General features: G+C 40.4%; 1 protein-coding gene across 1 annotated transcript in view; it reads right to left on the bottom strand.

Annotated features, from left to right (window-relative positions):
• Positions 1-746: 746 nt before the first annotated feature.
• Positions 747-24950, bottom strand: part of FAM107B (family with sequence similarity 107 member B) — a 37067-nt gene continuing 12863 nt past the window's right edge. Inside the window, exons 3-5 of the mRNA XM_078598769.1 lie at positions 15391-15559; positions 8137-8287; positions 747-2369 (exon numbers count right to left, since the gene is read on the bottom strand). Coding sequence (XP_078454895.1) covers positions 2220-2369; positions 8137-8287; positions 15391-15559 — 470 coding nt within the window. The 3' untranslated portion in view covers positions 747-2219. The remainder of the gene's footprint in view (positions 2370-8136; positions 8288-15390; positions 15560-24950) is intronic.

Genomic DNA, 24950 nt, shown 5'->3' with positions numbered 1-24950 from the left:
CTGTAAATGATTATTTCTTCGTGTGGTTATCCACAGATAAACAGAGCCAGTGGACTATATTTTCAGCCATTTCCAGCGTATTCCTCTTTACGTGTTGAAAACGGTATAGGTAATAAGATGAATTCGCCACTTCTGGGAGACCGCTTCTAGGTAACTTGAATGCATGGATAATGCCATGAATTTCCCTCTACAGTACTTCTGCGTGGATGATCCTCTCATTGCTGGATAAACATAAATAGGATTTTGTTTTGACACTTCTGGGTCATTCCTCTTACAGATAAATAAAACACAGGGTTATAGTTATAATACATTCTGGGATATAAACAATCATTTGAGTACCAGACTTGGTCAAAACGATCAGAAAGAAACCGACAACGGTGCCATCGTAGTGTGCATGTGGAGCTGTTTATACCTGAAACGTGGTCGCACCTCATTCCGATTGTATGAATCGTCATAGCAGCCAGATGTCAATAATAATCAACTAAGTTCAGTGTTTGCAAATCTGCTCAAATCACTGCCACCGCAATCGTGGGCTGTATCAATCAATTAGTCTTCTCTCTCTCTGTTGGTGAAACAGGTGTCTAAATCACCAAGCCGCAACACCTGTGTACATTATTTAATTGAATCTCTCTTACAATTGAATAATCTTTCCAAATGACTCACCAAAACGAACCCTAAATCATTCTCCGCCCCACCAAGTCATTTCCAGCCCAACCCTGTTCTACCCGAGGCGAAACTGTCTCTTCTTTTTTTTTAATCAGAGCTGGCAACCCACAAGCAATACATTAGCCTGCGCCCGAGAGCAAAGCAATCTAATTGTCTCCGTCTACCGCACTTGAACTTGCTCATTCGCTGTCCATCACATTGCCAATTTCATTAAAAAGTTAAATTTTTATGGACATGGCAAACCAAAACTATTTCTGATAGGCCGCCCCAGCTAAATCTCAATACTGCATGTTTATTATATGGGTATATATATTATTGTATATACAAACATGGGGAACGGTTGTGTAGCGGTTAGCACGCTGTGCTACGAAACTGGTGACCCGAGTTCGATTCATGGTCAACACCAGTGACAATTATCTTAACCGTTCCTGGGCCTCCTCTAGGTCTACCCAGCCTCAAATGAGTAGCTGGTGCAGTGTGTAAATATCGCCACGTTAGAGACAAATGTGACCGGGCGTGGAGTGAACACCCACTCTCTCATGCACTGTGCCAGCCTTCGGAGGTGCTCGCTAACAGCACTTGCCCCAAGTCTTTTAAAAGTAATATGGGGGATCTTTATCGTTGTCATATTTACTTTTTGGCAGATTCATGTTGACATTCCCACAATCTAGAATTCGCCAATGTACATGGTGCAAATGCCATGTTACATTTTATAAAGACTGTATTCGTTTTTAAATAATACCATGCTTTTGAAAGAAAATCGTCATTTAATCCCCAAAAAAGCTAGGAGACCACTGCACATAGCATTTTTTCCAAAACATAAAAGCAAGGTTAAACATTGAGAACCGCTATAATCCACGTGCAGTTTCCAGTTCTTAAGTCACAGGATGCTTTAGAATGTTAGCATTCACTTGAAACGACCAAGAAAAAACTAAATCCGATTCTTCAAAACCAGAAAGTCAACGATATTGCTGGAAAGGAGCGTCTTTCTTTCGCTGTTTGCAGGAACTGATCAAACAGTTGGGCACTCCGCTTTTGAAGGAAGGCGGACGAGCAGCTTTAAATACTATTTTTGCAGCTGCTTTTTTCATGTTCTGTGATCCAGCAGGCGGCGTTGGGGGGACCAAGGGTGGCACAGTTGGGTTTTTTACAATCGGGTTTAATTGTCTTTTTATATTAAACCCGATCATCTGAGATTGGGACAAATCCGGTTTAATTGGTTCTAATTGCAGAACCGAACTTCTCAACAATGGGCTTCATCCATTCCAAGCGAAGGAACTCACTGGCACCCACGATTGTGGAGGAGAAGCTCCTCGTGTTCATCAAGACCAACCTGCCCGCCGCATTCTACGACTACCCCGTGCCCGACGGCCCCCCGAGTACGATAGCAGCACTGACGAGGAAGCAGCCTAAGCCTTGGATCAGAGTTTCGTATTCATTAAAGCAGGTTTTCATTACCCGAAATCGGGTTTAATTGTATTAAAGAAAAAACCCGATGCCTGCCGCTGGAAAAATCGGGGTTTTTCCACCCATGGGGGGGGGGGGGGGGCTGGTCACAGTTGCTCTGCAGGCGTTTCCAACGAAATTATTTGCTCTGTGGTCAACACCATCGACATTGGTCTCAGCCGTTCTTTGACTTTCACGAACTCCGGCACATTTCCGTTCTCCACGTCCTCCACCGCCTTCTCCCTTTCCTTTTCAGTCTGCAAAAAGATATTCAGCATTGTCATAACCAACGATTAAATACAATTCAGAATAAAAAAACACTGCATGCACATGACTTCCGGTTTGATTGTATGCAGTTTGCTATGCAGAAATGAGAAAAGTCCAAGCGTCTGCCTGTTAAAATTAGTAGTGAGGGTAGCACCTATTTCTTTTGGCAACCCAGTGCCAGTGGTGGAAATGCCAGGTCTCAGCATAGCAGGAGTTGGGCTCTCCATAAGATGACTACATACGTACATATAAACCAAATTCACTTTCTCAGCTGTTTTGATGTAGAGTGTGAATAATAAACAAACTATTTTGGTGGTATGGGAGAGTAACACCATTCCCAAGGACTGTACAAAAGGCCTAGTCGTGAGACTTCACCAAAAGGGACAGCTTGGAAACTGCAATAACTGGCAAGGAATTAGACTCGTTTAGCTTCCTAGGAAGGTCTCCTGCAAAATCCTGTTCAACAGGATGAACAGTGCCCTTGACCAGACCCTGCAGAAAGATTAAGCTGGTTTGAGAAAAGCGAGAGAAAGAGAGAGACTCATTCAGACGCTGTCTTTCCGGCAGACCTGTTCTTCACCTGAGGACGGCTGCTTGCGTTGTGACCGAAACGTCGTGAGAATGATTTAATTCTTAATTTTAGAAATTTCGTGACTGCAGGAATTATTATTTGGTTCTTTCGGTTAAGTCACGTCTAAAGATAAAATAATAAATTAAATTAAATAATAGAATACGACGTTTCGATTGCAACACAAGCAATCATCATCTATAGACAGACATATTAGCAGACAGATATCACCAAGATACATAGCGGGAGCAACACAGGTAACAGAGGGGTGATCGTCTCTGTGGGGTGGCCTTAAATAGACAGAGGGGGGGGGCGGAGGCAGAGAGAGGGAGGGGGGTTAGAGAAAAAATTAGCATATCAATGAGTGGTCAACAGACTTGGTGCTGCACGGCAAGTAAGCCTGAAAATCAGGAGGACACACTAAAATTAAATAACCTAGTAAAATATCGAAATGTAGTGTAATACAACACAGAGGGTCGGTCAACACACAATTAACGCATAGCCTGGTTGATTACGTATTTCAAAGATTGCTAAGTTAGAATTTAAGTGTGAACATTCTAAAGAGGACACAGGCAGAGAAAACAAGTCGCCAGAGAGAGAGAAAAAAGATAAGCTTAAAACTTCCCCGTAGAAGTGGTTCAATCTTAATTTTAGAACTTTCGTGTCTGCAGGAATTATTATTTGGTTCTTTCGGTTAAGTCACGTCTAAAGATAAAATAATAAATTAAATTAAATAATATAATACGACGTTTCGATTGCAACACAAGCAATCATCATCAGGTATAATGAAATAGCGACATAAAATCTAACCACCCCACAGAGACGATCACCCCTCTCTGTTACCTGTGTTGCTCCCGCTATGTATCTTGGTGATATCTGTCTGCTAATATGTCTGTCTATAGTTTTCTGGTTAGATTTTATGTCGCTATTTCATTATACCTGATGATGATTGCTTCTGTTGCAATCGAAACGTCGTATTCTATTATTTAATTTAATTCATTATTTTATCTTTAGACGTGACTTAACCGAAAGAACCAAATAATAATTATTTAATTATGTTTTATTTTTATTATTTTATTATTTCCCTTCTACGTGACTTTACCGAAAGAACCAAGAAGAGGAATCCCTGCAGTCACGAAAGCTTTAAATCGAAATTTAAGAGAGAGGCTGCGGGACCACGTTTCACTCGACGCAATATCATAGAACAGTGCCGGGAATGGAAAGCCCCACTATACCTCAATGTAATCGATTTTAAGAAAGCTTCTGATAGCATACACAGAGACAGTCTTTGGAAAATCCTACAGACATATGGCACCCCACTAAAACTCATTGAGCCGATCAAGAGCTTCTATCAAGAAATTGAATGTGCCATCCTGGTCAACAACACTACCTCGGGGACTGGTTGCCCGTGGCATCAGGGCTATGCCAAGGATGCATCCATTCACCAATTCTCTACCAGGTTGCCATTGATTGGGTTACGAGATGCACCACATGAGACTTTCCAGGGGGAATCCAGTGGCCCCCCTTCTCAGTGCTCGAAGATCTTGATTTTCACAGATGAAAGCTCTGCTCTCTTCTAAATAAACCCATATGCAGGAGAAAACAACTCGGTGGAGTCAGTTTGCTGACCAACCAAGGCTTGCAGATAAATGTAGAAAAGACCCAAGAAATTAAAATCAATACAGCAACAACAACAACAACAAGGTAAACCCACTGGAACAGATTGAAATTTTACATACCCTGGCACTGTAATAAGCAAAGAAAACTCCACCTCAGAAGACCAGGCTAAATAAGGCAAGGACACACCTTCTTCCAACTGAGAAACATCTGGAAGTCTGGCCAATACAGTTTAAAGACGAATATATAACAGCAATGTAAAATCAGTGTTACTGTACAATAGTGAAATTTGGGAGAACCACCAAGATAGACATGAACTCCCCATCAACCTTCCACAACGACTGCCTGAGGAAAATCTGTCGCATCTTCCGGCCAAACAAGATTTCAAACCGGGACATGTACATCAAGACCAGAGGTGTGGACTCGAGTCATGTGACTTGGACTCGAGTCAGACTCGAGTCATGAATTTGATGACTTGCGACTCGACTTGGACTTGCATAACAATGACTTTGTCCCACCTATGAGATGTGGACTCGAGTCATGTGACTTGGACTCGAGTCAGACTCGAGTCATGAATTTGATGACTTGCGACTCGACTTGGACTTGCATAACAATGACTTTGTCCCACCTCTGATCAAGACCAATTCAAGATGCACAACGCGGGGACGTAACAGAGAGAAGACTGGTGGCTGGGACACGTGCTGCGAATGGAACCTGAGTCCAGAGCGAAAACTGTTGGTTATGGACACCAAGAGGGAAAATACCACGGGGCAGGCCTAAAACCACCTGGAGACGCACCATTAAAAACTAACTAAAGACCTTGGGCCTGTCTTGGGGTGAAGCAGAGAAAGCTGCTAAAGACCGTCCCGGCAATAGCGTGGGCTTGTTGCAGCCTTATGCTCCACAGGTAGCGAACAGGAGTAAGCAGAAATTCTAGATTTGAAGCTTTCGTGACTGCAAGGATTCATATTCTTAGGTTTTTTTTCGGTAAAGTCACGTAGGTAAAAAATTAAAAATAATGAAAGTAAAATAAAAATAAAATAAAAATCACGACGTTTCGGAGGCAACACAAGCTTCCGTCTTCACTTAATGCATCAGTCGTGCTGTGACTGTTCCACCTGAAGACGGAAGCTTGTGTTGCCGCCGAAACGTCGTGATTTTTATTTTATTTTTATTTTACTTTTATTAAAAAAAAATTACCTACGTGACTTTACCGAAAAAACCTAAGAATAATCAGAAATTATTACTTCATTTATGTTTCTGAGTTAAGCATTCGTATTGTAAATATATATATTGGCGTTCAATGCTTACATTAGTACAAGTTTCACACAGGCAAGCAGGAAGGAAATGGTTATGCAGGCACCATTTGACAGCATACAGGTTATGTATATCGCAACTGTTTTAGTCTTAGGAAATGTCGTCTGTGCATTCTGTGTTGTTAATGTTATAGCAGCAGCCTTCATTTTCAAAGACAGCACTGCTCAGATCATCGAATGAAGGAAACTGGAATAAATGGCCCAATTTGACAAAGCTTGGATATTGAAGTGATGCTTGCCAAAACCGCTGCTTCCCAGAGGACCACCCATACAGAACTACAGTGTCATTTAAAAGTGTCACCTCAATTCTCTGGCCATTTTCAAAGAAAGCTGGGCTTTAAAGTCACTGGGGAGTTTAATACCCTTCTCTCTATAAGCCCTGCATGAAGTGATACATTTCAAAGGGAAAAGTACCAAACTTTGTCATTTTCTGGAAAATGTGCTATTGCATAAACACGTGAGCAGCTCTGATTAGACACTTGCAGTTTATAATGTCACATGTGCTCCACGTTCGTACCAAGCACATCCACACTTTAGAGTATTCATCCCTATATTTACAGCTGTAGAGTTCAGAAAGGATGTTTCCTGTGTTGAATAATTAACTCATCCTCTAACATTCCACAGCAGTGGAATTTTAAAGTTAAAATTAAATAAAAAGTATGATTACACATCCCCCCCAAAGCCACCAATTAAATGTTTGTCTCATCAAACATTAACTGTTTTCACACCTCATTTCCAAATAAACTACCCACTGGAAAACATCCAATACTTCTTGCTACAGTACAGCTATAATTTATCCAGCAATACCAATATAATTTGAATACAAACTTTATTCAGATTGTGGTTTTACTGAGATCATTACGAGTATATAATTAAAAGTACATGATGGTATTACACATTACATGTCGTTCTATTTTCATATAAACACAAACCAAAACATGTTTTTATATTATATGGTCACTAATGACAGCAAATCACATAGTATGTTGTGGAATGACCCATAAGTTACTTCACACCTCTATTTTACACACCCACTAAATAAACGAGCGGTATCTTGGCGATGTCTCTAGAAGGCGACTTGACCGCGTTTAAGTGCAAGATCCAAACGTTGTGACTTTTCTGAGCTTAATGGGCCTATGGCCAAACCACCCACAATGCACCCGACCTCGTCAAACCTCAAAAGCTGAGCAGCCTGGATAGCGCTCGGGTGGGCGAACATTGCCCACAAGAGGCAGGCGTTACAGGCGTCGCGGGCATCAGAGGGCACTGCAGCAATTCCCATTCTAATTCTGCACTCCACCAACTTTCACCAACCCACACTGACCACAGATGTGATATATGTTCATTTATCGCTCATGGCCCGCGAGACATGGGGAAGCCTTAAACATTGGCAGCAGCTTTCGTGACTGCAGGGATTCATCTTCTTGGTTCTTTCGGTAAAGTCACGTAGAAGGGAAATAATAAAATAATAAAAATAAAACATAATAAAATAATTCTCACGACGTTTCGGCTCCGACAGACCTGGTCTTCACCTGAGGACGGCTGCTTGCGTTTAGCCGAAACGTCGTGAGAATTATTTTATTATATTTAATTTTTATTATTTTATTATTTCCCTTCTACGTGACTTTACCGAAAGAACCAAGAAGATTGGCAGCAGCGTTCGCCTAAACTACCCAGCCACCTATTTTGCATGTTCTCCACGTGGCCATGTGGATGAGTGGATGTTTCCTCCGGGTCCTCCAGTTTTATCCCTCCACATTTAGAATCGACGTGCGTTTACAGTAATTTGCCCGCTATAAATTTACACACGATAAGCCACTTCGTTGAGCTATCAATTGTGGCCAGGTCGTTTCTGAGAAAGAGCTAGACAGCTCAGTGGGCCTTACGTGGTAAAATAAAAAAGAAATACTTTAGTTTTTTTAATGTCACGGGTTAAATTGATCCCTACAGTCACAAGAGGCGCTATGCATAGTACAGTATATATATGAAAGTACGAGTTGAATCGTAACCCTGACTTTGAATAATTATAATATATCAAATTGCCAGAGTGGTGAATCGTTAAATCCCTCGTGTCAATCCGCTGCTGGAGTAGGGCCTCCCCACGCCATACATGCAGTGGCCCAGTAAACATGGGACATTGGGCCAACGTAAACTTTGGCCCAACGTCGCATACCTACTGTGTTTCGGGCTGTTTGACCACGACTGTGTAGTTTTATTGTAAATCTTTTTACTAGTTTTGGCTGAACAAATACAAACCTGCTCGATCTTCTCGTATCTCTTGAGCAGCTCCACGTCGAACATGGACTTGGGCCTCTGAGCGTCGAGGTTGCGTTGATGGAAGTGTTGGTCCCTCCGTCTCTGCTCCATCACCTTCTGCAGCTCGGGCTTGGTGCGCAGGAGCACCCCTCTGCACGCCAGGCAATAATATACAGGTCAACTCCCCCTATTCCCAACCCTATTACTCACAGCTCCTATTATCCATGGTCTGCGAAAATGCATGCGTGTGACCCTATTTATTATTTTAGCCACAATTACCCATAGTTTTTCCCATACTGCTTTGCTGGAAGGATTCCTCTTATCAGAATTTGTTCATAAGAATCATGTGGCAAAGCCATCCTATTATCCACGGATTGTCAATTTTTCCTGGTGATAAGTGGAGTAACATCACAGAGAACCCAGAGGATAATAGTATCCGTGATACTGGTCTCCCACATCACCATAAACTACAGAAGTTCTCCTCCATAATAGAGGTTTTTGGCTTCTCTTGTACACTACTCGTATTACAATGCACGTGCTTATATTGTTCCCAAGCTAATTATAAATTGTGCTTTCACGGTACTTAACGACTGGGAAAATCTGATGTTTTCAGTTCAGTTCTATGCATTCCTCATTATAAAACTTTTTTAATGAAAAAAAATTATCCTTGCTCATTATTTCTGCCAGAAAATTTTAACTATAAATATGAACTTAATTAGATTGCATATATTTTTTCCCCATTAAAAGTGTATTGAAGATTATTTCATGATTGTACTAAAATGGCCAATATGCATTGCAACTGGATGGTTGATGAACGTAATGCCAATGTGAAATGGATGAGTCATCAAATGAAACGTAAATTGTCCAATATAATTATTGCACTAATTTTCACCACTGGGGGAAAAATAGCATTGTCCACATCACATTATGGAGAAGACAAACTTCCCCATTGTTTAAAGCACACACGCACAACATTGCTATAAACATATCCATTACCATGTGTGGTGTTAGTTTCCTGTGTCAACCCTGACTACATTATTTCCCACTTTGAAGTCTGAACAACACCTGTGCAACTACTCTTACCAGGTTAACGGTTATATTAGAGATATGATCCACGTGTCACCCCAACTTTGTCGTGGATAGGAGTGCTACTTCACTGTAATTCTACTGAATCCACACAACGATTGGCTAATGACTCGGTAGTGAGCTGACCGTCTTTGTACTCCTGTTTATTAAAGCTTACATCATCAGCATAATCGGCATTATGTAGGTCACCGTGTTACATGAATAACAATGCAGCAGACTCGAACAAACACCATGATAATTGTCTAAAATGGTGCAGGTATCTCATAGAAATTTCGAAACAACGTTGGGATTGTTGGACACCCACAACTCCCTCCTGCCGTGGCTGTGTCCCCGATGCCTTCCCACAATCGTGAGCTGGTGAGAGATGTACAGGGTGGTCCTGATGTCTTGGGACCCTCATTTGATTCTCAAAAATTGTATTATTATTTTTTACGTAAGGTTTATTTAAAACATAAATGAATACGCAAAGGAAAAAACACATTTTCTGGGTCAATTAATTTGGGGTCACAAGACATCTGGACCACCATATATATTTGGTGGGCTGGATTGTTTACTAGATTTCCAGGAAACGTGGCAATATTTTTAATACAGAATTATATTTTACATTTAAAAAAGGGGTTATTTTTAGTGTCACACGTACTACACCATGTTATCCAATGCCGTAACCACAAAGGGGGGAACGGCTGTTTAACTTATTTCGCACCGTGCATAGGCAACTGTGCTAATCGGAGGTGCGGGGGAAGGACAACAAACGAAACACAAAAAGCAGTTCTATGACAGAGAACGTGTTCACATTCTACGCTACTAAATATTTTCAGTTTTTACCCATTTTTCTTGGCCATGACAAAAGATATAATCTTCAATAACAAAGTGACGTGTTCATGCACCGAGAGACAAATAAAAATAGGTTCATGGTTCAGAAAATTAGAGACCGGTAATGAGCGTGGACAAAATTGAGTGGGCTTAATGTAGGACACAACGCTAGAAACGCTGATAGCCAATGGAATGGTAATTGAGGGAGAAAATGCCGCGTGGACGAACACTGTGGAGGTGGGATTAGTCCGTGTGCGTGCGGCAGTGAGATAGAACGTCACTGTTCAGACTAAAATATAGAGCCTACATGCACCTGTACCTCGTCTTTAATATTACACTGCCACTGCTTTTGACTCGCATGTATTTCGCTTTAAAGCTTGAGGACGGCTGCTTGCGTTGTGGCCGAAACGTCGTGAGAATTATTTTATTATGTTTTATTTTTATTATTTTATTATTTCCCTTCTACGTGACTTTACCGAAAGAACCAAGAAGATGTATTTCGCTAATGACCGCCAAATACCTCGTTTGTCAGTTGTTATATAAGCCTTAAGGACCCTGTACTAGTTCTCCGCAATTTTAATGTTTTTTGTTGTTGCTGCTGCTGCTGTTGTGCTCCGGCTCTACGGAATCTTTGGTTCAAAACAGGCAGGCGACTGGCTCAACGGGATCATCCGTGGTGAACATCAAAATGTAATTCTAGATTTGAAGCTTTCGTGACTGCAAGGATTCATACTCTTAGGTTTTTTCGGTAAAGTCACGTAGGTAAAAAAATAAAATTTCTAAAAGTAATAATAGAAATGAGGGCGGGTCTCTTGGAATTTTGCCTCACTTGATGCAGTAATTTTAGCTGTGACGGTCCCACCTGATGACGGAGACTTGTGTTGCCTCCGAAACGTCGTGATTTATTATTTTATATTATTTATACTATTACTTTTAGTAATTTTATTTTTTACCTACGTGACTTTATCGAAGAAACCTAAGAGCATCAAAATGTAGTTGACTCAAAATGTATCTACACAGCGCAACGAGGACCCGCGTATATCCTAAGGCAGTACAAAATGTATGCTCCATTATTTGTTTCAGACCGTTCACCATTCGACAATTCTGACAATGGACCTCTCCCCCCCCCTCTTACCACCCGAACAGCACTCACCCATGCACTCTCCATCTCCCTTCTTTTCTAACGCTTACGCTCACGACGTAGTTTGTCTGAACGTATGTTTTTTTGCGTTTGCTTGCATATTTTCTCCGGCTGTGTCCTTGGAGCGTGCAGTGCATTTGAATGTTTAACAAAATATCGCTTTAGAAAGACAAAAAACAATGTTGTAGATGGCTGTCCTTGAGCATGTGCCCCCTCATACCCTCATGGGTAGAGAATTGCTGTGTTGAGTTGGTGCCCGCATGGGCAAATGCTGTTGCATGACTCCCCTTAAAATACATTGTTTGGTTAAATGTATTTGTTGACGAGGGTAAGAAACGTTCAGCCTTAAGCTGTTTTGTATGAATGACCCGTGGAGGACCTTGGTGAAAAGAAAAGGAAATTACGGCAAATAAATAATAACGTTGGAAACACTGAGGAGCAAACACGTTCAAGGAATTTTTTCGATTTAAAGCTTTCGTGACTGCAGGGATTCATCTTCTTGGTTCTTTCGGTAAAGTCACGTAGAAGGGAAGTAATAAAATAATAAAAATAAATAAAAATAAAACATAATAAAATAATATAATAAAAAAATGTTTATTACTTCCCTTCTACGTGACTTTACCGAAAGAACCAAGAAGACGTTCAAGGAAAACAACAATATTCAACAAGTCACGCACCACTCAAGTAACAGCGGCAGGCAACACACAAATATATAATCGACTCGTGTGGTGTTCGCTAACCACATGTGCAAGAAAATGGGTCTCTTAAATTAAATCAAGGAGTTTAAAAACAAGCCCTCCTCTGTGCGTCTTCGAGCATCAGAGGTGCGGCCGCTGTGTGGGTGTTGTGCGGATTATTTATGGGGTTTTTTTTTAATCGAAGTTGTGCGAGCACAGCCCGAAAGTCCCCAAATGTCAAACGTGGCGAGCAACAGACAGCACGAGTAAGAGTTGTCACATCTCTTCAATTGATCTCGGTTATATGAACTTGAGATGTAGACGATTAAAAAAAGAGACATCCACAGCTTTTTTGAGGGAGAGAAAAAAAATCGTGATATACTTGGAGATTCATCTTCTTGGTTCTTTCGGTAAAGTCACGTAGAAGGGAAGTAATAAAATAATAAAAATAAAACATAATAAAATAAAATAATTCTCACGACGTTTCGGCTACAACGCAAGCAGCCGTCTTCAGGTGAAGAATGAGACACTACCAAGCTAGGAGCTTATATATAAGCTGGGTTGGAAGTGGAAGAGCGCCTTAACAAAAAAAGAATGTGCATAGAAAGAACCAAGAAGATGAATCCCTGCAGTCACGAAAGCTTTACATCGAAAAATACTTGGAGATGTGATTTACCTGCTGCACAAATGTGATATAAATGCCGACTGCGATGGAAGCTGTAACTATGTACGTACGTGTGCTGAACTTCTTTCGTACCGTACATAGCCAGCCGTGCTAATCGGAGGTGTTACATGAACAGTCATTGGCCAAGAGTTACCAGCAGTCGCATAGATTTAATATAACCACTGTACAGTAATTCTAAATTTGAAGCTTTCGTGACTGCAATGATTCATATTCTTAGGTTTTTTCGGTAAAGTCACATAGGTAAAAACATTAAAAAGTAAAATAAAATAAAAAAAATCACGACGTTTCGTGGCTGTGACGGTACCACCTGAAGACGGAAGCTTGTGTTGCCTCCGAAACGTCGTGATTTTTATTTTATTTTACTTTTATTAATTTTATTTTTTTACCTACGTGACTTTACCGAAAAAACCTAAGAATATGAATCACTGTACAGTAGTTTATATAATCAAACATATTATAAATAGGGTGTGCTAGTATTAACATATAGCTTGCCAACAGCGATTGTTGGCAGCAAGTAATGGGCACCTGTGCCTTCGTGATGTCACCAATAACCACCAATCCCGAGTGAGACAACCCATAGCTTCCAATATGAGGCTGTGGCCCTGCTTTGGCATGGCCAATGTGTGAGGCCACATTTGCACAATACACAGAGTGACTTTTTTCTTGCAGGTGTGGCAGTTTTAATGTCAGCTAAGCCTGTTGGAACACTATTCAATTGTCCTTACGATGAAAAGATGAAAAAGGAGATTTAGGAGGTTTGGTTTTTTAATATCCCTACAGCAGGAAATGAATAAAGCTCCTTCAGTGTGTGTACAGGTTGGTGCAGATGTCTTGTGACCCCCATTTAATTCTCTAAAACTTTTATTTTTTTCGGTAAGGTTGATTTAAATCAGGTTTATTAGACAGGGAAATTAATGTACAAATGAGAGCTTGTGTTGCCTCCGAAACGTCGTGATTTTTTATTTTATTTTTATTTTATTTTTATTTTATTTTACTTTTATTAATTTTAATTTTAATTTCTTACCAACGTGACTTTACCGAAAAAACCTAAGAATATGAATCATTGCAGTCACGAAAGCTTCAAATCTAGAATAAATGATAAGGGGTCACAAGACATCTGGACCAGCCTGCACAACTGCCAACGCTGAGTGCTGTATTCCATACGATGCAGACAATGTTAAAACAATGGTGTCAACAGTCTTACGCTGTCAGCCATTTGTCTATCTCTCTACACTCGCGACCATAGCAGAGCTCCATCTCCATACTAGAATTGCTTTTACCTTTAGATTTGTGAGGCATGATACTCCTCCCGTTTCTGCATTATTCTGATCGCAGGATGTGGCTGTGCAATCTCGATCGTCTAAATGCCCGCGCTTCGGAAACAACCTAATAGGTCGCCTGTGTTATGCTCAATAAAGCAAGGCATTCTGAAATCGATAGGAACCCATCTTAAATTTTTTCTTAAACATCCACGGTTAATTATTTGTTGCTCAAATTGGTTAACGTAGCCAACCTCGCCTTTGTCTACTCGTGCTAAAAGCCTGCTTGTAAAGTGTAACCTTAAAACTTTAAAACAACTTTCATTCGATTGAGCATGTTCAAACTGCGCAGCATTCTTCCAAGACCAGTTTTTCAGGTCCTGGTATTTTTCGAATACCTCGTTAACAAGGGTGCCTCTTCTCTCTCTGTTCATGTTTTGATTTTCAGTTTGGTTTGCTGTTTAATTATCAAGCCCTTATTATTTATTTTGCTGCTTTATCCCCAAAAGTTGCATTGCTTCGGAAAGTTGATATATTATGTAGTGATATATTACATACAATATACAATCATAACGATGGAAAACAAGAATTCAATCCAACTGCATTCTAATTAACCATGTTACTATGAAGGATACAGATGTGCATAGAGAGAGCACCTACGAGCAAGAACGGCTGAGGAGTTTGATGACAAGGATGGTGGCATAAGCAGGATATATCCCATATTCTTAGGTTTTTTCGGTAAAGTCACGTAGGTAAAATATTAAAATTAATAAAAGTAAAATTAAATAAAAATCACGACGTTTCGGAGGCAACACAAGCTTCCATCTTCAGGTGGAAGCTTGTGTTGCCTCCGAAACGTCGTGATTTTTATTTTATTTTACTTTTATTAATTACAAAATTTTACCTACGTGACTTTACCGAAAAAAACCTAAGAATATGAATCCTTGCAGTCACGAAAGCTTCAAATCTAGGATATATCCCAACGTAGAGTCCTGGGTTGGGTCGAGTAAAGCATGTCGGAAACCCGGCTTTCCGAACGATCATGACGCAAACATGACGCCAGGAACACGATCTGCACCCAAAAGTCATGCCGTTAAAGCAGCACAGTTCTGAATCGTTGTGCGGGTACCCGACTAGATGCAAGACGCTAACCGATGAGGGTACAGCAAGGGATGTAACAAAGATGATTCCGTAAGAGTATGAACTCACTTGATGCAGCAAATCTGGCTGTGACGGTCCCACCTGATGACGGAGACTTGTGTTGCCTCCGAAACGTCGTGATTTTTATTTTATTTATATTAATTTTTATTTCATTTTTTGACCTACGTGACTTTACCGAAAGAACTAAGAGTAAGAAAACATACCAGTTGTATGCGCAATGTGAGCAGTTGGACGAGAGATTATGACGTCCAAGAGAGATGGAAAGCATCTGTCATGGGTATAAACCCTCGGTTATGAAGACGACGCCGAGATAGATGGATCAGGTTACACCACGCAGTGCATCGATACTCAGAATCACAGAGCGGCGCATTCCTGCCTCTTTCAGGACACAACTTGCGGAGACGCCTTGTGTGTTTGTTGACTGTAACTTACTGTTTTTGGTTCATAATGAGTTCCCTCGTGAGCTCCTTGTAGCTGGGCGAGGTGTGAAGGGGACTCATCAGCTTCTTGGGTTTGATGAGGTCTGGGCATTCATCGGGGTAGTCGGGGTCACTCATGGTCCTCTGCCGAGCACGCTTTTGCAGTACTTCATAGTCCGGAGCTACGCACAGACAACAAGGGCAAATTATGCAAAGCAATCACTCAAACAAAGAAAGCAATCACTTACAGAGATTAAATAATCGATATTCCCTGAGTCACTCCAATGCTGGATGAAGGCATCCCTATGCCTTCTCATTGATGGGGGGGGGGGGCTTGTATTACTCGTCAATATTCCCTCGTTATTCACGAATTTGCTATCTGCAATTTTGTCTATCCACGAATCGCACCTGGAACTCTACACGACTGCATTGATAGAGAGAAAGAAAGTGATGAGATGAAGTGACGCGAGAAAGTGATGAGATACAGTGATCAGATCATTTTCACGGATTTAATAGCTTGTTTACGTATTCATTCAGGGTAATTAATTTAAAAAAATCTTTTTGTCGTAGGTCAATATAATTATACGCGAAATGTTCTATTCACGAGCATCTCCAGAACGTATCCCTCGCGAATAACGAGGGAGCACGACACTTAAGCCGGTTGGCCAGTGCTGATTAGTGAAGCGGGGGAGCAGGGAGAAAGAGGCTCGGACTGGTTAAGATATCGCTCGCCGCTGACATGATCCCTGTCCAAAAATAGAAATGATGCACAATGAATAACCTACAAGCTTCTGCCAGTTCACCGCTGGATCCAAAGCGTCCCCGTGTCTTGTCACTCACGGGGGGTTCCTGTGGCCGACTGTACTTCACCACGCTAGTCAGAGTGGGTTGGTGTGTGAGGTGCCCACGAGCCACTCGGGTATATTCGCTCACCGCTGATGTTAGCCACGGCTTGGAATCGCACCCAGACGAACGAGGTTCATAGTATGGTGGGATAAACAATGTGCCACAGGTAGAATGGAAATAATAAAATAATAAAAATTTTACATAATAAAAAAATATTTTATATTATTTATATATTTTTTTCCATTCTACGTGACTTTACCGAAAGAACCAAGAAGATGAATCCTTGCAGTCACGAAAGCTTTAAATCGAAATTGTATGTGCCACAGCCTGGAAAAGACATTGCTTTATATACATTTCAGAAGATGAAGTATGGGGAGTACAATATAGGCTCTTCTTGTGGTGTTCTTCATTAATTAACCTCTCGGGTCTTTGGCTTTGTGAGAGGTGTAGGACGTTCTCAACTTTGCTTTAAAGACGCTTTTAAATGGGTTTGTTTTAAATATTTTACAGACCTCATAAGCAGTACAAAAAGTGTCAGGAAATCAAAGTTCTTTGACGAGAACCAAATTAAAACATATTTCGATTTAAAGCTTTCGTGACTGCAGGGATTCATCTTCTTGGTTCTTTCGGTAAAGTCACGTAGAAGGAAAATAATAAAATAATAAAAAGAAAACATAATAAAATAATTCTCACGACATTTATTATTTTATTATTTTCCTTCTACGTGACTTTACCGAAAGAACAAAGAAGACAAATTAAAACAGTCAGTTGATAGTTTCAGTGCTGCAATGCAACCGAGTGACTACATCCAGAAGCATCGCTGTTCATTCGCAGCAGTTTTTTTCTTATTGTTGTTTGGAATCTTGGAAAATTTCCACTTTTGCATGCATATGTGCTACCACTTGGACAGCCGAAGAGATTGCTTATTTGCCTGTGTCAGGCATGAACGCCACATAATTTTAAGCAGGCAATGCGTTCCATTCACGCCCATGAATTTCGCAACACATGGAAAGCCACACATTGGAAGCCACACTGCATGCACTGCCAACATACAAAATTAAACTCTGAGTAGAATATAGTACTTGTACAATTTATAACGTGTGTTGCGGGGGTGAAACAGAAAAGTATATATTTATATATAACACCATGCTTCCTAATAGAATACATTATATATTTATATTCTCCAACAACTCGTACTGACTAATGTGTAAAAGTATGGCCAAACAAACCCATGACTGAAAGGTGAGCCCTTTATCCAGCAGTGAATTCACAAAGGGCCGTACATTTATGACGTGAGTTTTTACAACGCTAAATATTGTTGCAGTAAACTTCCACAAGGCTAAACTTCTGCTTATCCGCACCTCCGATTAGCACGGTTGGCTACGTACGGTGCAAAAGAAGGTCAACGTACAAGGCTAGTATCCACTCTTCTTGTTATGCATGGGCCAGTGCTCATCTGTGCACATTCCTATTACCTACGTTGAGTATTTACAGACATAATAAGTTGCGCAATAAATTGCCTCTACAATCCGTGAGTAATAATGATAATTATTCGTTTTTGATATCACGCCCTTCACGCCGTGATGTCTCTGAGCGATTTAGACACGATAAGCGACTTGCATTAACATCCCATCTCAATCATTTTCAAGGACAGGTGGAATTATTTTTGTGGGTCGTCACAGACTATAGGACCAACGAATAACACCCCCCCCTCCCCACAGACATAATTGCATATGAGAGGAGCTCTCCTATTCATATTCTTTGGGTCTTTCGGTAAAGCCACGTAGATAGAACAATAAAATAATACAAAATGTTGTTTAAAATTAAGTGAATAAAAATTATTTAAAAAATCATAAAAAATAATGTAAATATAAAATCAGTTCTTGAGAAAGTTCTCAGCATGTGGAGCGGTCATATAATGTCGAATAATGCGGGTTAAGACACGTTTGCGGAGTTGTGCAACACAACTGTAAAGACCTGTTCAGTGGAAGGTCATTCGTTTTGGAATAAAACTGGTTTGGAAAGCTCGTTATTGTAGTCGGATCAAATATATTATTTAAAAAATGAATTTCATCTCAGGTCATTGGAATATTATCCCACAAATAAAACTAACCTTTTGTATTAAATTTGATGTAAAGATGTAAGTAATGTACCTGTATTTAGGGTTTACAAAATATTTGGTATATAATATTTTACAAGTCATACTCCGTTGAATATAATTTGTCACTCTGAAAAAAATATATATATTATACGTGTGTTTACTTAAAATACACACACAAACTGAAATATTAATTGGTTGCAAAGCATTATTTTATTTTATACAGATGCACCTAACCCTGAATGACCATGCTATGATATGCACCCCTAGGGAAATTACCATGCAGAAGTTATCTACTAATTAATTTTCCAAATTTACCCCAAAGGGAGTTTTGTATGGGTTGCTAGTTAAACATGCGTGTATAGAAGGATGTCATATGAATTCATGCAACACAGCACTTTACAAATATAGTGTTTAATTACACACAAATAATGCAAAATGTGCTATTGAGTGGGGAAAATGTACAGTGTGTGAAAGAACATTTCGTGTCTGACGTAATCTTGTTATTTTTCAATCGCGTGCGATTCAACACATTCCTCCACACCAGTTGAAGGTCGGGGTGGCTATTCAAAGGGCTAAATAAATTTGACATCAGTTTTTTATCATCCAGCAAAGAAAGGAGGCCATTCTCGCGAAAATATAATACTACGTACTTTCTCAGTGCAGCCTGCATTCTCTGTGCGTCTCCACGCGAGTACGAAGCCCCATGATTATACAGCCCCTTTGCATCTACTTACCTGGCAACCCACACGCTTTACCCGTATTCTTGTACAGGGAAATTGTGTTTTCAGGTCCATACGGCGTACAGCCGTTTCAATACGGGAAAACATGGTTTTTATACTCTTTGGTTTGATCCTTGCAGTCACGAAAACTTCAAATCTAAAAAAAAAAACACGTTTTTGTCTATTTGTTTGCGTCTCACCCTTGTGATAGGACTTTGTCGGATGAACGTTGAGATTTATAAGGGCACGAGGACGCCCAATAAGGTCCCAATTGCTCTGTAATAAGGTAGGGCACAGATAAGGGGGTTGGCAGGTTTGTATCTTGTTCCTCGTAAGTGATTACAGTCCGCATCAGGTTGTTATATTTTGTTGTGGCACCAAATGACCGGGAATAGCTTTGGTACGTGTTTTACATTTAAATAGATCACGTGTTGACGGTGCTGCTGCGTTGGAAGTTGTTGTGCACAATCACAACTAACATAAAACAAATCGACACTTTCGTCAATAACACTGTGGCCTTCAAAATAAAAAGAGTACAAAAATACGCAACGTATCGGGGAAAGGTCCTACGTCGCAGAACCGAGAGAGGCCATGTGACTTAATGAAGGCCCATTGCCCAAAACGTTGCCTGTTGTACGATTTGTTTTCTACTTAAAGGCGAATGTGTTGGGAGTGTTCACGCCTCGTGGCGGCGAAGTCAATCAAGACCTCTTGTCTTATCGAAAGGCAATGTAATGTTAGTTAATGCGACAGCCAAAAAAAATGATTCTGCGAAAAGACTATGATGTTCACGCGTTGTAAAACGACCGACATCGGCATGTAAATTGTGAGTGCACCTCTTGTGGTTGACAGTTCCTTTCTCGCTTAATGGGCCACAGCGTGTAACAATTGCAGACGTAGCATTTGTTTTTGTGTTGTGCAAAATCCTACGCTGTATTGTTCCAAAGATAAATATCACGGCCAGTGGCAGATCATCACGGGCAAACTTACAAAATGCCTGTAGCAATGCGCTGGGGTGAATTACCTCTCGCACGAAATAGCACATCACGAGACCAGCTTTCCCGAACGCTGGCTCGAGAACTGGCACAACCAGTTCTAATGATTTATACTCCGTGCAGAGGTGCCGCGTGTAATCATAAACAAGAGACTGCCATGGCTTTGTATAATGACATATTAGTAGTCACTCTGTTCGCGCGTGACACGTAAATGGATAAAGTAGCATAGTGCGGTACTCTTTTACGATAACATTGCCCACGAGAACGGGTTGCAAATGTATATGAATTAGTACGTGCTCACGCGTAATTTCTTTATCCGAAACATACTTTCATATTTATATAATGAAGTGAGCGTTTAGGTCAGAGACTGAGTCTCTATTAAAAAAAAACACGCCACTGCACAGACGTTAAGATCGTATGTTGGGTTTCTTTCGCACCGTACGTAAGCTAACCGTGCTAATCGGAGGTCAGAGGCAGAATCCGAGCAGGGAGCTAAGGGGGTAAGAGCCAATGGCTCGCTCATCGTCAGGTTGCGACTTATAATGCTGGTTGAGACGTTGACTCGGCCCATCATCCCACTGGGGTCAATACATTTTGTACCACTTTGTGGGAAAATCAACAGTTCGTTGTCCTATGGTCATACACGGCCCCGCCATATGAATGTCGAAATCCAGAACTGTCTCAGGGCTATAAATAGGGGATGAGCACCGCGTCAATGATCATGCGAGCGGCAAATCACTCCAACTTGGAGATAATCACCAGTGGGAGGTAGAAGTTGGTCTGAATTCCATGCTTTGAAGCTCTGGCTGCTGATGGTCGGAATGCCACTCGGGTAACGTACCTGGGCAATGTGTTAGTATTGCCAGAGCATTCAGAGTCCCCGTTTGTCGGTTGCGTAATGATGGACCGCTCAAGACAATGCGTATACAGTTAGCTATCGACTCGTCGACTTCTTCTTCTCATCTCGTGGTGTTTTTGTACCTCAGGAGGTAGCGTACTCTGTTTGGTAGCTAAGCTCTACAATATTAAAAACAATACAAATTCGAGTGTAGCATTTCTGTTTGCTATGAGGCAGATAATGCAAACACTTTGCTCCTTTCATCATTCTTGACATCAATGCATCGCGCTGAAGAAGCTCAAAAGGAAACGACGGTCTGCAATGTTTGATTAGAAACATAATATCCAGGCTAAGTCATTGTCTCCAGGTGTGACAGCCAAATGCGGACAAAGGAAGGGCATAGCGTTCCTAAAAGCAATAACATCGGTGGCTGCGAAGGCCCACTTAAGGTAAAAGGCCACGTACCTGCTACACAGCTTCTGATGCAGCATTGATGTTCAAGTATTACGATAAATTCCGGGGTTGCAGTGGCGTGATCATTTAAATAAGTTGGGTCTTGTTTATTTATGTAACAGGTGGCCATAATGTTTAATTTACTATGAAATGGATTCAATTGCTTCTGGATATTTTCACTAGTGCATACACAAAGGCGTACCAAACTTGTGTCGTTATGCGACAAAACCTCGCCACCATTATATCTTGCATCAGCTGTGTGTGTATGAATATTAATATTATTGGCTGCTTATTAATTGTTTAAACTAATTTTTGAAAATATGGATATTAATTTTGTATTTAGTTTTTTTATATCTATAATAACGTGATTTTTAAGGAATGCATTGTTCAAAAAGTACAAACCCTGTGAAAATATTTCAAACGGCAAGAATTAAAAAAATATATACTGCATGTTATCCTTGAGATTACACTCTTGTGATCTTAGCTACTAAAGTCACATTTATAAACATAATTTCAGTTGTTTTCAGTTGTTCCATTGGATGGCAACAAGCAAGGCTATCAAAATAATACAAATGGTTGAGACAAATGTGAAAGTACATCACGAATCAGACGGAAAAGATTTTCAGTAAAAAAAAACACATGGCCATGATCGAAATGTATTACCACTGTCTCGTAACATTTCGCATTTCAAAAACACTGACAGCCACTAAAATTAGATGTGCATTGAAATGAGCCTCGCATCACGTGATCCATGCTTTGCATCGATAACGCTCAGTATTTGCATTTGTTCCAAGCTTAATGATCTCTAACACTTGTCAAATTATTTGGTGATGCTGCTGCATTGGTCATGGTACACAGACACAAATAACAAAAAATACACCATACGTTCATCAATAGCACCACCTTATAAGAAAGTATATTTAATAGGCAACACTTTGGGCAATGGCCAAAGCATAGAATGTGTGCCATAGAGAAGGGTAATTTCCTAAATATTTAAAGCAGTTTTTTAATGAAAATGTAGAGTTGTTTTCAAACTCTTATCTATTTTGTTTACATACCGTATATAGTGGTAATTGACCAAGAGGCAATATTATCAAAGAAGAATACTTTTTGACCAAAGATTACAATTAAGGGACTACATTGGCAGCAGTTGACACCACTGGTGGACCATAGTTGACTAACAGCACGTTAACGGATTCCTGCATTGTCAAACATCAATGATATACCACGTGGCTTCCAGAACAAATAGAGTATTATACCAATGATTTAGATTTAAAGCTTTCGTGACTGCAGGGATTCATCTTCTTGGTTCTTTCGATAAAGCAGACTCTGCCTTCTCGACAGACCTGTTCTCCACCTGAAGACGGCTGCTTGCGTTGTGGCCGAAACGTCGTGGGAATTATTTTATTATGTTTTATTTTTATTATTTTATTATTTTCCTTCTACGTGACTTTACCGAAAGAACCAAGAAGATATTATACCAATGCTTAAGCATGTTATAGGTTTCAGTTAATTTGTCATCATCAGTGATAGACAGCGGTGGTTTAGAGTGGCTAACCAGGTGAGAACTTCATCCGTTCTAGCAAAGCTGCACACCCCAAAGGCTCATCAATGAAAAGCACTGCAAGAATTGCCGATTGTATTTCGATAAAGCAGCGACTATTAACAGGCTGTGGCACATTGGTTATCCCACTGCACCATGAAACTAGTGACCCAGTTCAATTTCCGGTGAAGGCGAACATCAGCGGTGAGTGATATTTGAACCGGTCTTGGGCCACCCACTTCACGAACCAGCATGGGCCAGAGTGGTGAAATATCTCAATTTAAAGCTTTCGTGACTGCAGGGATTCATCTTCTACGTGACTTTACCGAAAGAACCAAGAAGATGGTGAAATATCGTCAAATAATCCCAGTGACCAATTGCTTGGGATGGCCTTAATTTAATGGCAGTGGTGTAACAATGGCCTGCACTTTTTTTTTAGAACACTACATGCTATATAATGTTATTTGTTCTTTCAGTAAAGTCACGTAGAAGGGAAATAATAAAATAATAAAAATAAAACATAATAAAATAATTCTCACGACGTTTCGGCCACAACGCAAGCAGCCGTCCTCAGGTGAAGAACAGGTCTGTCGGAAAGACAGTGTCTGAATGCTATATAATGGTTTGCTATTCTCTTTCGGATTTACATAGTGCCCTATCCAGGGCGCTTCACAATGCGTTTTCGTCGTGTATGTCCTTCATTGGAAAACATTATGCCAATAGTTGAAATTTATTTGCGTACAATACTTCATCAGTCTTCATAAGACACTACATTTGACACTACACGATTCTCAAGTATAACTCAAACACTTCAGCCCGACCGCATTGTTTTTTTCTGCATATAAAGCATTAGCTTGAAATATACGTACGGGGTTTCATTGACCAAGTCGGTGACCCACAAAATATTTCAGCTCCCGGCACACCACATCCAGTATACATAATCGCCATGGCTGTATGTACTAGTTACATACTGCCAACCCGCTCCAGTTTAGCAGTGACCCACAACATAGTTCAGTGAGAAATGAATCCCGATATATACGTGCAAATATGTTCAATTATACCTACAATGCAGTTAGATCATTACAATGGTGATAAAGTATTTTCAAGCAAGGCAATGTTTGCCTGCGAGTCTGTGGAAATATCACTGGATGTACCATACAAGACCCACCATTGTGAACGATACTTAAAAGCCAATCTCACATAACTTGATGGAAGAAGAACTATACATTGGGTCCTGTTCATCAATTAAAACCTTATTGTAAAATCTGCACTATTCTTAACTATCTTCTTGGTTCTTTCGGTAAAGTCACGTAACGTGACTTTACCGAAAGAACCAAAACATGAATCCCTGCAGTCACGAAAGCTTTACATCGAAATTTATTCTTAGCTAATTAATTATTCTCATTATCTAACCAAAGAAAACTAAGGCGTCCATACAATTTGACTTTTAAATATCCCGAGGACAAGAATTGAATCGGTGACAAAGCCTTTGCCGTTGTAGCACAAACGGCGTGGAACCACCTTGTTTCCTCCCTTCGTGTAAATCTTCCTTCAAAACAAATCCTGAAGCAGAATATTAAGTGCTGGATACAGCCACATTTGTAAATGTGACTTGTAACTTTGATCCGTACCTGTGTATCGATAGTTCGGTGTTAATGTGCCGTTTTATTGAGGGATGGCTGCGTGTTATCTTGGTGTGGTCTGGGTCTTTTTTGTTGTTGTTTTTGCTGCCTTGCCCAAGATTGATACGTGGATTTATAAAATGTTGTATTTATTTATTTAGTGACTCGCCTACTTTTTTTCTCCATTTTGCACATTTTGTTTATTGTTCGCTGTTGTAACTTGCTGACCCGCCCATACTGAGCATCTGTAAACAAAGAGCTTCATAGCTCATCGGATTCCTCCTCCAGTCTAAATAAAGATTCTGATTCTAATACACTCAATGAATAACATCAGTCAGGAAAATACGTGCAGGTCTGGTGTAAAAAAGAAAAGAGGACGCGAGATTGTGCTGCAATTGCGGTCTTATTTTTAAATCCTTTATATTAAGTTCGCTTGCTTGCGTGCTTGCTTGCGTG

The sequence above is a fragment of the Lampetra planeri genome, chromosome 11 (genome assembly GCF_965212315.1).
Source record: "Lampetra planeri chromosome 11, kcLamPlan1.2.h2, whole genome shotgun sequence".
Classification (NCBI taxonomy): Eukaryota; Metazoa; Chordata; class Hyperoartia; order Petromyzontiformes; family Petromyzontidae; genus Lampetra; species Lampetra planeri.
The sequence above is the reverse complement of the archived record's forward strand: the minus strand, read 5'-3'. Positions and strand labels throughout refer to the sequence as shown.